This window comes from Seriola lalandi, unplaced genomic scaffold (genome assembly GCF_002814215.2).
Source record: "Seriola lalandi dorsalis isolate HSWRI2012SDOR001 ecotype SW California unplaced genomic scaffold, Sedor1 jcf7180002054795, whole genome shotgun sequence".
In the NCBI taxonomy this organism is placed as follows: Eukaryota; Metazoa; Chordata; class Actinopteri; order Carangiformes; family Carangidae; genus Seriola; species Seriola lalandi.
The window spans coordinates 2,985,442-3,000,754 of NW_019525348.1; the positions used below are offsets into that span (position 1 = coordinate 2,985,442).

General features: G+C 40.0%; 2 protein-coding genes across 2 annotated transcripts; both read right to left on the minus strand.

Annotated features, from left to right (window-relative positions):
- Positions 1–1,218: 1,218 nt before the first annotated feature.
- On the minus strand, positions 1,219–7,032 carry LOC111669409 (lysophosphatidylserine lipase ABHD12). The gene is made up of 13 exons (XM_023425692.2): positions 6,833–7,032; positions 5,303–5,418; positions 5,102–5,207; positions 4,839–4,958; positions 4,653–4,683; positions 4,503–4,548; positions 4,061–4,190; positions 2,840–2,877; positions 2,671–2,750; positions 2,488–2,570; positions 2,283–2,361; positions 2,023–2,144; positions 1,219–1,911 (listed from the first exon to the last, which is right to left on the minus strand). Exons 1-13 carry the CDS (start codon positions 6,928–6,930, stop codon positions 1,890–1,892), a joined length of 1,071 nt encoding a protein of 356 aa, XP_023281460.1. The 5' UTR covers positions 6,931–7,032; the 3' UTR covers positions 1,219–1,889.
- Positions 7,033–7,305: 273 nt separating this feature from the next.
- On the minus strand, positions 7,306–14,226 carry mocos (molybdenum cofactor sulfurase). Its single transcript, XM_023425932.2, has 15 exons — positions 13,872–14,226; positions 13,704–13,793; positions 13,535–13,601; positions 12,782–13,426; positions 12,587–12,663; positions 12,242–12,441; positions 12,022–12,138; positions 11,557–11,937; positions 11,281–11,443; positions 11,067–11,154; positions 10,536–10,660; positions 9,274–9,370; positions 8,985–9,126; positions 8,784–8,888; positions 7,306–8,695 (listed from the first exon to the last, which is right to left on the minus strand). Exons 1-15 carry the CDS (start codon positions 13,981–13,983, stop codon positions 8,591–8,593), a joined length of 2,514 nt encoding a protein of 837 aa, XP_023281700.1. The 5' UTR covers positions 13,984–14,226; the 3' UTR covers positions 7,306–8,590.
- Between the last annotated feature and the right edge of the window lie 1,087 nt (positions 14,227–15,313).

Sequence of the window (15,313 nt, forward strand, 5' to 3'; positions counted from 1 at the left end):
TGCTCTCGTACGCATATGGCGTAAGCGCTTCATGACCGCTCACCGTACGCACATAGGATTGGCTGAATCGAGTCACGTGGCTCAAAGCCTCCAGTCAGCGTGGAAAGCGGTGAATCAAACGGCGAATAAAGAAACTGTGTCGGCGCATCGTCCGCAACCTTCAGCCACGTCATCCGACTGCCAAGACTGGAGCTTCACCTCAGCTCTGACAGAGCTGGTGCATGAAACATGATCCCCGCGCAACACAAACGGGTCTATTCACTTTCTGATGAGTCTCCGAATGAGGACAAAGTTGTCTGAGCAATATGGCACTTCTCATGCATTGACGTGTAGTTTAAAGCATTCACAACAACCCCAGCCTTTCATTTTCTGAGTATTGCCATTTTATGTTACCCGGAGGATAATGCCTACAACTTATACCGCTTGTTAAGACCTAATTTTAACATATCTCTCCTATTGCCAGAAACATTAAGGCTTCAGTTTGTGACCCATTAACAAAGTTGTTTGTACACCCTTTATCAGAACCATAACTCATATAATAAAAATGGCGCATGCTCTTTTGAAGACAATGCAGTAGTCTTTGAGGATATCAGTCTATAAAAAGTGGGTTAATAAACACCTATTGTCTTCCAAAGGAGACAGATTCATCTGTGACTTCTTATACGTGCTCCTGAGCTTTAAAAATGTCATTTAAAAATTATGAAAACTGATATACATGACTGAAACTGAAATTTGAATAAGATTTGAAGTTATCAAAGTAAAAAATCAATTTGGTGTCAGTATCCAGTATATAAATGTACAAGTGTGATAAATTAATCTGGATGGCTTTATTGAAAGTTACATCCTCTGTTCTATTGAGAAACAGTGCACAGTAGACTACATAATATATTACAAGTTAAAGAGGAAACATGGTTCAATAAGAAATGTTAATTAAGATCCTGACATGAACAGAAATCAGCCCAAGGTAAAAGTTTTTTTTTAATTAAGAGAAAACAGCTTTGTGAATATCTGACATAATCAAATTTGTTGTGGGCAAATTCTCTTGATACTGTAGATTTCCACATAATTCTTTACTTTTCGGATTCATAGATGAACCCAGGTGGTTGAATAGATTCAATGCTGCAACAGTGAAGTGAAGTAGTGTTATGTGAAAAATAAAAACGACACCATTACGTTACTGTGTGTTTTCATGTGACATGAAATGAAAGACAGACGTGATGAGCTGCTGACAGTGGATGTCATCAAATTTATTGTAATAAATTGCAACAACATATGAACTGAGATTATTTAAACTTATATGAATGCATTTTATATTCTATAGTTGAATTGACAGAAATCAGAATTTCTAGAATTTGTGTTTTTTTTAGAACCACATTTGTGATAAGAAGTTCAGAGGACAGATGTTTTCCAGCTGTTCTCCCTGTATTATTCTGAAATGTTACTGACATCTCAATGTCTAAAGCCTTGGATTAACAAACTGATTATCTTGTATTATAGATGAGCATTATCATCACACAACAATGCCCAGCAGAGGGCACCTACTGCAGTAATGTCGCATCTTAAACATTTTTAACCAGTTATTTCTAGTTTTGTTAAATCAGAATAAGTTACATTTACAGATTTAAAAAAATCAATAGTTAACAATTTCATGCATCTTAACTGATTGAAAAATAAAAATTTACCATTACTTTTACTTTTACATTTACTATTAGCCTGAACAACTTTGGCATTTGTCTTTAAAATAACAGATGTTCAACACAGACCTTCTGGATCACATATTTATGCAAGATATATGCAGCAGTAAAGACAAAGTAAAACACTGAAATCAAATCAGTGCTCTAACTCTGAAGTGTGGCACGTTTTTCCTGTTTTCAGTCGTCCACCCCACATTACAAAGACATCACAAACTTCCTGCAGAGGAGAAATGACAAGGTGAGATGTACATGTGCAAATCAAACAGGCACAGAGTTACCAACCCGGGATATAATCACTTTAAGTATTATCTGCAAAATGTTTTCTCACTTTAAGATGTCAGGCAGATGGGGGTCTCTGTATAAGCCGTTGTGCAGGTACCCCAGAGAACCGTCAAAAGACACCACCTTGACTCGCTCTGCATTCTGGGCGCTCGCTGCCACCTCATACATCTGGGAGAGAAAGGCAAAGAAAAAACTATAGCAAAAAGTTATCCCAGAGAGGACACCTAATCAGGTACAGCTGCAAGGAAAACACTGCTTCAGTTTACATTGGATTAGATGAAAAGTAGCTTTCTGTGCCAGTAATACCTGCTGAGCAATCTGAATGGGAACCAAGTGATCGTCTTCTGAATGAAGGAAAAGTATCGGGCTCCTCATTTTCTTCAGACTGCAGAAGCACAAAAAAATAAATCAAGTCTGTTGTCCGTTGTATTTTACTGCTAGTAACAATATTATTAGCTGATCAATGTTTGTAGTATTTGACTATTGTGTATAGGTTTTCATTAAAGCTTACTTTTCTTCAGAAGGAAAGACAACCTTGTTTTCTGCCCATGGCTCCGGAAAAAAGTAGCCAGTGCCTGGAAACGTCCAGTAATACTTCAAAGAGAGAGAAATACAACATTGTTTATTATTTAGTAGCAGGTGCATGAAATGAACAAATCCGACATCAAAAATGGTTTAAGTTAGATGAGTCTACCCAAGTAAAAGGATGAACTGTAATGCGCTCTCGAACACTATTGAATGCGCCCTCCAGGATCACACCATCCAAAGCCACACCTGGAAACAAGAGGAAATAGATATTTTGAAATCTTGAAATAATTTCCCCTTATTTCTATTTGCCATATTGCACTGGTAGAAAAGCCTACCTTGTCCAATCAGTTTCACTGCAGTGTTAGTGGCCACTCTGCACAGAGATATGAGGAGCAACATCTTCAGTTTCTCTAATTGTGTGTATTATTTGAACAGTTATTATTCGCAATTATTTAAACACTTTTCTCTTCGACTACTTCTGACAGTGGCAGGTTTATTGTAGCTGAGGGCAAATTTCAACAATTCCTGTCAAAATGTATGAAGTATTCTACTGATGATAGAGTCAGTTGTTTGGTATAACTGTTAATCACTGTGCAAGCACATGAATAAAAAGTGGCTGATTATAACTAATCAAATACCTGTAGGTGATTTGTTTTTTTGTCACTTATAGTCATAATTTCTACTATTTATTCTAGAAATTGTACTACTGAATATGGTGAGATCTGTCAGTTTCTATCAGGATCTGCCTGTAACACATTGTATTTTTCATCGGCCCAAACTGTGGACGTGACCTACTCGATTTAACACAAAGAACCCTCTCCTTAACCTGCTCCAATCACGAGCCATGTCAGTGTCATGTCAATATCTAAGACAGTCAATTGTGTAGACATGACTAGCTATGAATTAAAGTATAAATGTCGCAGTCTGTTAATTCAAAGTTCCAAGTTCCAGATTTCAAAGAAGAGTAAACTGTTAATGCAACAGCCTTTTTTTTGGTGATTATTTTATTTATGGTTTTTCACATTCAAACCAACACACCCAATACCCAGTACAATTACACAAATTAACAAAAAGGCAATGATTCATATCCTAAACTCCCAAGAAAAAAGTATCAACAAACAAAAAACAGGCATGATAGGAGACTGCCCTGTCCGCCAGGAGAATCAAAGGTTCCCATAAAACCAACAAAAAAAACAAACTGGAGGACTGCCAGAATATCAGTCAGTGCACAGAATAAAACAGAACTTGCACAGAGTAGAGCCAAAACATAGCAGCAAAGCTCGTGGATTATACAGTTAGGTTTTATCAAGCCATGTCAAAAATGGCTGCTGGAACAGATTTTGTGAATTCAGTTTGCTATAATGAATCTGTTCCATCTTAACAATAGAAGGCATCTCATTGTGCCACCTCTTGGAACAAGAGGACGATGGATACTTCCAGTTTACTAATAGTATTTTTTTTGCCGCGTCAATGCCTGCTTTTAACCTGACCTGAGTCATTTTTACTTTTGTGAGTGTGTGTACAATGTTATAGATTGGGAGTCGTTTCCTACTCACCCAGTGCCAAGAGAGTGTCCCCAGATGACAACCAGGCTGTTTCCACTGTGTGCTTTGACCCAGTTGTACAAGTAGAGTGCATCAGTGGTCAGACCAGCCTCAGTCGGTTCCCCAGTGGAATCTCCAAACCCTGCCAAAGTTTCTCATATCAACTACAGCTCACTGTCAGAACACAGAGCTGCTTCACTCTGCCACAAGGTGGCAGTCACTCAGAGGAAAACCTGCACTAGATTCTGACCTAAAGTTGAACTGCTGGCTTTTAACTGCCTTACAACAAACAACTCATCAAGCACAGCCACTCTACTCTACAGTGATCATATGGCTGCAAATGATATTAAATCAATGTGAGAAGGTTGTTTATTACAATCAATAAGAAGGGGAAGAAGCATAGACGTGGAAAACATGTTCAAAAGAAGAGTCATAAATCTTAATTTGCACCAACCTCTGTAGTCAGGCACCAGCACGTGGTAACCAAGTGCACTCAATACCTGTTGACACATAATGCTTATTTGTCATCAGAATGGCTGCTGAGACTTTCATATCTTTATTAGACCGCCAAAAGATTAATATGTTTGTGTTGGTGATCACTCACTTTTGCCACTCCCACCCGATGAGTGGCTGCCCTGTTGAAATGATTCATAAACAACACAAGTGCCAATAAATTAGTGTTTTTCCAAAAATAAAATAAAAAATAAAAATAAGAACAAATATGTCTAGTGGTGTGGAACTAATATTCTCTGCTTCTTCAACTATAATACCAATGCATTATTTATCATACCTTGTGCCTGTGTTTCCATGAAGATATATGAAAACTGGACTTCCATCGTTTAAAGTGTTCTGGTACCATGCCAAGTCCTTCCCTTGAGCCTCTTTCCACAGACTTTCAGGGACAGTGTGCCTTGAACAGTTCAAAACAACAAACCAGCTTAGAGACACAACCGATAATTAGATCATTAAAAAACAGGTATTGTCCTTTTCTCTCAGCCTTTCTACACCTATGCTAGGAAAAGAGAAAAAATGCTGAAGTTGGCTTATACTCACCATACGCCTAGGGAAATTCCTTCCTCTGATGTTAAGTACATGTTGATGGTGTGATTAAGGGAGAGATCAGAAGGTCGACTGAGGTCAACAAAGAACGGCAACCTGACTACAAAGAGGAAAAGAAGAGAGGTGGGTCTCCTTTTTTGTGAGCAACCTGAGGATTTACAGTACTTCCAAGAGACAGGCAGGGTATTCACTTACTTCTGTGAGTGTAAACAAGGTGCTGGATTAATTCTGGGCGTATTCTTAGTGAGAAAGGCACCAAAATAAAAATAACAAGGAAGGCCAATACGCCTGTTTTCAGTGAGCATCGGGACCTGAAAACAGGCAGAGAGAGAAATAAAACAATGTGATTACTGACTACCTAATCATTGTCTTACAGATCTTATATCAATAAAGGCTGAGAACCCTCTATGGGGCCTTCAACAATCTCCATGAGGTCTCAGAGTGACTCAAGTGTTTGTTCTAAGTTTTATTACTGAGCCGAACAAAACAAGACTACAATAGACTGAATCACCATATGTTAATTTAACAACAGTTATTATTGATTATTGGTGATGTTAAATCCCCTCTTCAGAGCCAGATCAGCTCAAACTCCCTAATCAACACCTGTCCAATATGAATAAGAGTCACAACTCGACAACACGACTCTCCTCTTCACCCACTTTACACCTGACCTTGGCTCTACCTCTGCTTCATTTCAGCTGCTTCAGCGTCAGGAAAGGGGAAAGGAGGATGGGGGTGTGGTGGGTGAGTTTGTTGAACCACCTGTAGCTGCGTGTAGACAAAACCTGAGAAAAACAAGACTCCTGGGACCTTGTGGACAGCAGTTGCCATGGGGAGGGACTGTGAAAATGATGCAGCAGGTGTACATGGGAATGCACACTCAGGCCCATTGGCATGTACTGAGCAGCTCCGCACAGGTCTGACAAGTCTGAGGTTGCAGCCTTAACATGGAAACATTAATGTGGGAGAGTAGATTTTAATAACCTAATAAGAATAGCAGGCTGTCCTTGGAGTCAGTCTTGGCTCCCTGAAGGCAACAGCAGAAAAGGGGATGCTATTCAGACTATTGCTAATTAATGGACAATACATCCCACCCCCTCCATTAACACTCTAATCAGCTAGAAGAGCCCTTTTAGTCGAAGACTGATTTCTCCACGCTGCTGGAGGGGAACCATAAAGGAGGTCGTTTATTCCAGCAGCCATCAGACTGTCGCCTCATCTCTCAAGAGTTAATTCTTATACTTTAATATTCACTTCCAAATCTTTTCTACAAGAGAGTGAGAAACCTCATATCAGAAGTTTGATGAATGCGCAGCTGCAGCGTGATGTAATACTACCTTTGGTTAACTAGACAACCTTAAGTTTAGGTTTACTGCAGAACAGATGTCTGCTCATTCTGCTCAGTTTTACCAAGTACTGCAACTTCAGAAAGTATTCACAGCCCTTCCCTTTGTCACATTTTGCAAGTTTCCCCTTCAACCTACACTGAATAACTCAAACTGACAAATAGAAAACGTGTTTTATGCCACCCATAGTGCCAACTAGGTAACGTTAATCATTATCTATATCCAAAAAAAATGTAACTTGAAGAGAAAGTTAGTGGTAATGAGCACTAAACTCAGACCTACTTCACCCCAGACTATAACAATATTACAACCACCGCATAAATACTCCTTAACTCCCAACAGTTAGTTAACGGTTAGTGAAGTAAGCTAGCTAACTTACGATGCACTCTGGACTCTGTCAGTACTCTGAGCTTCACTGACTCCGGAAGATGAATTATTCTGTTTAACCACCCTTCTCTTCATCGTGTGGGCTAACATAAGTACAAAGGTAAGATACACATCAGTACACAAGCACTTCTTCTGACACTTAGTTAGTAGCTAACAAGAGCTTTATCAAAGTAGTTGAGTCGCAAGGAAGAGGCGGGACCTGTGATTGTTAAGGTAGCACTGTTTACATATATTCGTTTAGTACAATACATGGTGCAAATGACGCTACCTTAAATAGGGCACAGTATACACGTAATAAGCTAAAGCATACTTAAACTAAACATACTTAAAGTTATGTGACACATAACACAATTATAGTAGATGTTTTATTATACAAATCACATCATAAAATTATACATGGAAATATATATACGACGCAATGTCTTCTGGTGTTTTATTTAATTTAAAATCAAGTACTTTGCAAGGTTCTGGAAATCAATTCATTTTATTTCACACATTAAATGTTCATAGTAAAATATTAATAAATCAAACACACATACATCACTGATTAAAAACAATTAGAAACTTCTCAGCAACAATCATTGTTAGAGTGCACACACTGCTGCACCAGCGCAAGAGTCTGAGGTAGAGAGGTGGCATATTAAAAAAAACAACCAGAGCAGATGAGTCACCGAAGGAGCTGATGAGTATGAAAATTATGTGAATCATATCCGATGGCCTATGAAGTCACCAGATCTCAACCAAATCGGGATTGGGTGGTGACGTGTTAGACAGCACTGTCCACCACTGTCATCGAAATACCACATAACACCACATTAGATAGGCATTTACTTTTACTTAATTTGTCATTCGTCTATATATTTTGTTCAGCTTTTGTCTAGGAGGCCTCGGGCACACACATACTGACAAACATGCTATTAGCAGTACGAAACATTGGGATACACAGCATCCACCTCGTCTCACTCTTGTAACTGCACCATAGGTGAACATATAGGACCAATTTAACTGCAAGAGTTTGACAGATCATTTGAGCACACACATACTTAATGTACAAGCATGTCAAGCTGAACATATAATTTCTGGTGGCGAAGATGTCTAACCTCACTGTTTTTCTCAGGAATTACAAATTTTCTATCTTCTACATCAAATTATTATGGTTTCTGACAAACTATTATGTCCATGTCAGCATCACTTTGGGAGCATACACTGAGCGCTGAGTGTCTGGTAGCCTTTTTTTTTTTTCATTACAAGGAGCAATATGTCTCAGATCTCTGGCAGCAGCAACAGTGTTGTGTTTGGAATAAATAGCAATATAAACCTCCATGGGGAGAAACAGTGGAAGAACTGTCTGGGAGGTTAACTTGAACAGTGATTAAAGCATCAAGCCTGACATGTTTTGGCTAAAATAACAGTAACAAATTCAATTTCTAATTTTGTCATGCAATTAATGCTTCACATCTACTTTACTCCACACACTTTAAAAACATCACCATGGGAGAAAAATCCAGAAATCTAATTAATTTCCCATCAAAACAGACTGAGATTGAATAAAATCTGAACACTCAGGCACGAAAAGGATGCTTGAGAGGACAAAAGACATCAGGGCGACACAGACAGAAAAGAGCAGTATCTACAGAAACACCCCACAGTGTATGACAGTTGATCTTTAGGACATGCAGTGCAGAAATGACTGCTACATCAAATATGTTGACAAAATAAATAAAAGAGGATGTTGTTGCAGATGACCACTTCAAGAACCCTTTGACTCTGGCTTTATGAGGGAGTCAACAGAGAGGACGCTGGCTGCAGGGGAACCCTTTGGTAGCTGATGGGTCAGGTACACACCAAAGGTCACCTAAAGATCCACAAAATAACAGGTAAAGGGATTATTTTCTTTCATGCTCATGCACCACTACACAAGCACACAAATGTTTTGGACTGACCTTCCCACTGCGGTAAGCTGACAGGGACATCAGTGGCTCTTTTGTTTTGCTCCCAGTTTCCTGGTCTACTCCAACCATCTGGCACCTTCCACACTGACCTGCAACCTTTGGGTTAATCACACAGGGAGCACATTCGTTTTTGAGAAATCCGCTTTTAATGCATCTGAAGATTTCATCATTTATCTCAAAGTGTCAGCTCACCACGAATTGAGTGTTGCCAATAATCAAGTGTGACCAATTATCTTCCTCAAATGGTTCTACTCCAGTGATGACTAAATTGGCTCGGAAGCGGCTAATGACATTCTGTGTGTCAAGGAGCTGATTGCCCTCAGAATAGTCCTGCCTGAGAAAAGGGAATGTGGAAATTGCACGTTAGTTTTCTACCCCGACGTAAATGATCTACTGTAATGTAAATGTACAGGCGTCAACACATCCGGATGTTTCTCTGTGGAGCACTGCTTATTTTGAATAACTCATTATGTGTTCAAACCTGCTGCTCATTTCTTTCTGAATGAGCTCCACACTGGCACGACTGATCATGAGATACTGAGCTTCATTCACCAGGGAGAGGGACGCGGAGGTGGCAGCTAGAAGGGAAAGACTTTATATTACCCCAGCGATTTATTTGTTTTCAGCAAAACATTCTGATCTCTCGTTTTGAACAATGTGCCTCCCCAAAGAGCCTTCAAATTGAGTTTCTACTGTAATACAGAGAGAGAGGAAAATTTGTGACTTCAGTGAATTTATCATTGTTGATGTTCAATGTTCAACATTCAACACACATGAATAACAGTTGAGCGATGGTGGTCCAACTCTATCATCAGGTATGTAACTTTCAAGCTGACAAGTGATGAATTGTGTAATTGAATTGAAAAGCTCCACAACGGCTTGTTGGATTATTTTGTCAAATATCAATATACAGTATATTGTGATATAGTAAGTATTCAGGAAATTCAATTTGGAAACAGTTTATGGCAGCTCTGACTTCACAGCTCCTTCAGAGCCAGACAACATTATACAACTTTTTTTACCCATAACACTGAGCTAGATGTATAAATGCGTTGTATAGATGCATTCATGCTATCTATTTTAATTATTAGTATCACTTATCCTTTTTTTTTTTACCTTTTTCAACCATTTATTGCTTTAAGTTATTTCAACCATTCAGCCATCACTTATAGCCATATCTACCATGTATCCATTACTGTTAGCTAATTATTTGAACCATTTCCTCATTGATTTTAGCTATTTAAACAATTTAGCCATTACTTTTAGCAAACTGTTCCAACTATTGAGCCATTTTGTTTTACTATAGTAATCATTTAGCCATTAGTTGTAGTCATCTATTGTAACCATTTACCCATTGAGTTAAGACAGCTGTCACAACAGGTGGTGTTCAGGTGTTAAAAGCTGAACCTGTGTAGGGATATTTTAATGAAATTGTCATTTCCAGGAACAAGTAAGAACCACTCCAATATGTCATGTCATATGTCATATCAACCAACCTCAGCCTCAAGTTCTCATTTGCTTTTACATAATAAACTATTTCTCGAAAACATCTTAACTTGCAAAAACAGAAAAATATGACATTTCTAATTTCCGAATTACCACCAGCATGGAATGGAAAGTCACAGCCACAAAAAGGACTATTTGCAAGAAATGTGACCTTGTATTGCTCATGTACAGTATAACAGATGACTCCAGGGTAAAGGAAGAAGAGCCAGGCTGAACAGGTACGATGCTTATATATACCTCCGCTAGGCCTCTTCTTGACGTCTCGGGTGAAATAAGGACTTTGTCTTATCAGGCGGCATGGCTGTCCAAGGAAGTCTGATAGCCATGATGCAGCCTCATCCCCACAGTCGACAGTCTCCACCCTGGGGGAAGGAGGAGGATTATATTCAGGAGGCCCCGAGGGAAATCTACTGAGTTTGATGTTGCTTACTATTTGGTGCGACATCTAATCCAAGAATGACTGGATGAATGTTTTTTTTATCCTGTGACTCGTCATGCGGGTATCCGTCAGAGGACATTAATGTCATCTCTTGGTCATTGTTTGTTTTTCCATTTAAAAATGGTAAAAAAAAAAAAAAAAACAGGAATTTCATATGAAATCGAGAGAGAGAGAGAGGCCACATAAAGTCATCCACTGTAGAAATGTAGTGTCAAGAACAATGGAGCGAGAGAATGCATTGATATGAGTGAAAAATATGGAACAAATGAAATGTGTGACAGTATTTCCTGCAGCTGCTACTTTTAGATGTTTTAACATTGCCGGCTCACCTGTCACCACAAACTTTACTCTGACACACCCGGTAGCTTGGATGCTTTTGAGCGTTGTTTTCCAAGGGAACAGAAATGGTATCCATCCCTGCAGGGCAATGAAAAAAAATCCTTTCACAAAGAGAATTTATAGCAGAAAAAAAATGACTGACTGAAATTTCGTTTGGTTAAGTGGTGTTTTTATTTTCAGTGCGCCGCTGACAGACAGTCTGACCTGATGCCTGCAGGAGCAATTTGTTTGAGGGCAGGTGGACTTGTGGGCGAATGAGGCATAAACGTGTCTCTCTCTTCTGACTCAGGCACACGCCGTTTCCATTCACCACCATCCAGCCTCTGTCATATAGTAAACCCAGCGGTCCCACCGGCCAGTCGTGGACCTGCATGAAGAACAGCACAGAGTCGAAATCAAAACAGAGAGAGGGAACAAAATAGGAGAGACAGCGATGGAAAAAAAAAGTGATGGAGAGATAGCGTTGTGTTGTGCTCAAACCTCATATGCTGCACATGATTTGATGGGATATATGTAGATATTGGTGAGAGTATAAGCCTCCCCGTGGCTGTTTGAGTCTCGGTGTCCAAATCCCTTCAGTGATGCTGCTGTGGGCTCCTTCTCATCTACTTTACATATTTCTCCATTAGTCAATTTGATAGGAGGATCTTCATTTGAGTCCTCGGATGCTGCTGTTGATGTTTTTAGCTTCTGGAGTCTCACTTGATCCACCGTGACCGGTTTCTCTACAAAGCACTCAGCAACAAAGTTCAGGAACTTTTGACAGTCTTCAAATGTCGACATGTAGCCAAAGGACACGCGAACAGATCCGGTCGGCTGGCTGTCCACCAGGTCGATGCTGTCTCCACAGACGTGGCCGGCCTTGAAGAGAAGAAGACAATTTTGTGTTTTACCTATCCTGCCCTTAACAGAGTTTGACATTTTTCCTATCCCTTGATCTCATACCTGCAGGTTTCTCTTCATCTGCTGATTGGTGATCCCGAGGAAAGACTGACAGGCCCCGGTGTTGCAGAAGCAGCCCGTGCGCACGTGAATATTGTACAGACTGGCCATTCGGTCCACCTGAGGAAAACAGAGTGATTGTGGGAATATTCACAAGCGTTGCCTAGGCATAAACGAGCAGTGATGAAACTCTTGTGAAATAGAAATAAGTCCCTGAATGTACCTGAGAATACCCAATTATCTGTCCATGAGAATCCATGAGGTTGAAGTTTAGGATTGCGCCCTGTGTGCCTGGACTCTCAAACTGGCCTTCAGTGTAGATTCGAGCCACTGGTCTCCCGTTGCCATGGCAAAGACTTGACAGCAGCATGTAAGTGTAGCGTGCCAAGCCAAAGGTGTGCTGTTGGATGTTGTGCATGCCCCCTGAAGGCAAAAAGGGATAAGGATTGGGGACGCTGCTGATGTTAACCTGAATCAGCTTATCATTATGAACAACCTGCGTATGCATTATGACTACTAAATGGGGGTGTTAAAGTTTTTCTATGAATGAGCATGCTCATTTACATACCTGTGATCTTGTAAAGAGCGTCAAAACTGTGATTTAGAGCAATAATGTCCAAGAAAGAGACAGTCCCATCTTCAAACCTGTATCAGGGAGAACGAAGAAGAAAACATTGCATTTTAGAAGACGGATGCAGGAGCTACACAGCCTCTGTGAGCTGAGAGAATATCTAGGATTTGGCAGGCTTGTACAGTACTTCACCTGTCAGAAATGTTTGCTGAATGCACATAATAATCTTCTCCAGAAAGGTAAGCTGCTGCTGTGCCTCCTCCAAAATAAGTCTTTTTTAGCATGCCTGCTGCGTCGTTACGGACAAGAAGGGCCCCCAGCCCTGTAGGGAAGCCAAACATCTTGTAGAAGGAGATGGGAATGAAATCAGCGGGGCAGTCTTGTAGGTTTAGAGGGGAACAGCTGACATGAGAGGCAGCATCCAGCAGCACAAGCCAGCGGCCTCGGTGGTCACATGCTGGGTAAAGGCGTCTCGCCTGGATGCCTTTCACATGGCTAAGGGGATACTTCCTCCCAGAGAAGTTGCTCTGTGCTGGGTAGCAGAAGAGGTGCGGCGTCTGGCAAATAACATCTTCACCTTGAGCCACATCCTTTGCCCTGTTTTCCACCTCCTGCGGGGAGACAGGCAGCACAACTGCTCCCCGGCTAGAAGTCAGTCCTCGTATGCCAACTGCAGAGGTATGGCAGTCAGTGAGATAGCAGAAGTGACTCCCCGCCTCGCCTTCAGTCTGCCGCCTCCAGGGAAAGCTCTCGGCCACTAATTTGAGAGCGGCTGTACATCCAGAAGTGAAAATCACAGAGTACTCCTCCGAGGGGGCGTTAAAATGCTGCAATACCCTGTAAGAAAATGTTCTGCTTTTTACTCATATGAACCATCAAAGTACAAGTCAAAGTTTTCACAGGGGCCCATTATGAGGGTTTCTGAGGCCATGAATGGACGTTTACCTGTATCTGACCCTCTCTATGGTGTCATGTGTCAGTCTGCTGCTGGGGTTATAGCTGTGAGGATTTCCTATTGGGGAAAATAACAAGACTTATTACAAGGCTTTAAATTTAATGTTTGAATGAAACATAAAGAGCCACATAAAATCACACTCAATGTGACTCCCCTCACCATAAACGTTCCTTGTAATGTCCAAGCTGTAGTCCCTGACCAGAGACTCTGGGTACAGAGTAGTTCCTGCATGATCCAGATATGTTATTCCTGTTTACAATGAAAAGAGCAGCCATTAGCGACCACTAACCCTGTCACTGTCTGCTCAGGGCTGGACATAATCATTACCTTTAATTCGTGTGAACTCTTGCTCGACCACTTCCTCTAAATCCGCCTCATAACCGTAGTGAGTCCAAACCTGCTGGAAAGTTTCAAAAGTGCAGAGTTTTTGGAAATCCATCGACCCTGAGAGCTACAGAGCACACCGCGGGACTGCTGATGCCACAGCCATTTCAACACACACAAACCACCGTCCTGTCCTCATTGATATTTTGCTGGGTCTAAGTCTAAGCTTTATAGTCCTCGTCCGTCTGAAGTCCGGCTGTTTGCTGGTAGGGGGGCGGTTACACGGCCGTGATAGCACATGACAAGTTATAACTTAGTCCTTGACTGACTGAGGACACTCAGCTGGGAGGAAACCACAGAGCTTGTTGAGTCGACTATAGCTGAAACTCAGCTGCTATAAACGTTTTACTGTCATGTGACAAGCTAGTTTTTTTTTTTTTAGCTTTCTCCTCTTGTCAGTGTGTCAGGAATATAAACAGTGAGCTAACAGCAGCTAACATGGCTAAAGAGCATATATGAATAACAACAGATGAAGTTATTTTAAAAAGTTAGTAAGATAACTTATTATTTCACTCATTATTTCATTATGGACATATATTCTGATAAATATATGTCTCACAAACATTTAATACTTATAAACGTGTCACAGAAATACAATAATATTTAATAAACATATTTAATGCTGTGCAGTATATAGTATTTAACATGTATTGATTTGTTGATTTATTGTTGTGATTTTAAGCATTTTAAAATATGATTATTCATTAGTTTCTAAGGTATGTTGAATTTATTCAGTCTTTAACAGCTGCTCTTGGTCTTAAACCTGAAGACTGACATTTTATTTATCAGTAATTCATTAATTCACATTTGATTCCTTTAATCAAAGAATAACAGGGATTGTATTGAAACCCGGAGAAGTAAATGTATCTGGTGTCTCCAGATGTCTGATAGACATAAAGTTAAGCACAAATGTTGATGAAAGAAACACATGAACATTATATTTATCCTTCACAGCCCTTTAGCATGATTGCATTGTTGCATTGACATTTATACTGCTTTAACTGATTTTATCAAATGTCTTAGTAATCACATCACAGTAACCCCACCACATATAGTCCACATTTTATCCTCATTGACACACAATGTGCATAAAGGAGTTAATTAGGACGGCTGGTGTTCAAAATCTTATTAAAAAATATTGATTAGTTCACATTATTCCAGTGTAATGATTACTTTATGTCAAGCTGCTAGACCTGCTGTGTTATTAAAGCCAAAGACAGATAATGATGAAATAACCATGAGTGTATCACATTTATCCTTCTACATTCTTTGAATTTTGCTAAAAATGTAGTGCAACAATGACTCAGTTTCTTTTCATTTTTCAGGATGTTCCTAATTTGAAATGTACCCTGCTTTCAGTAACAGTAATCGATTACACCAACAGG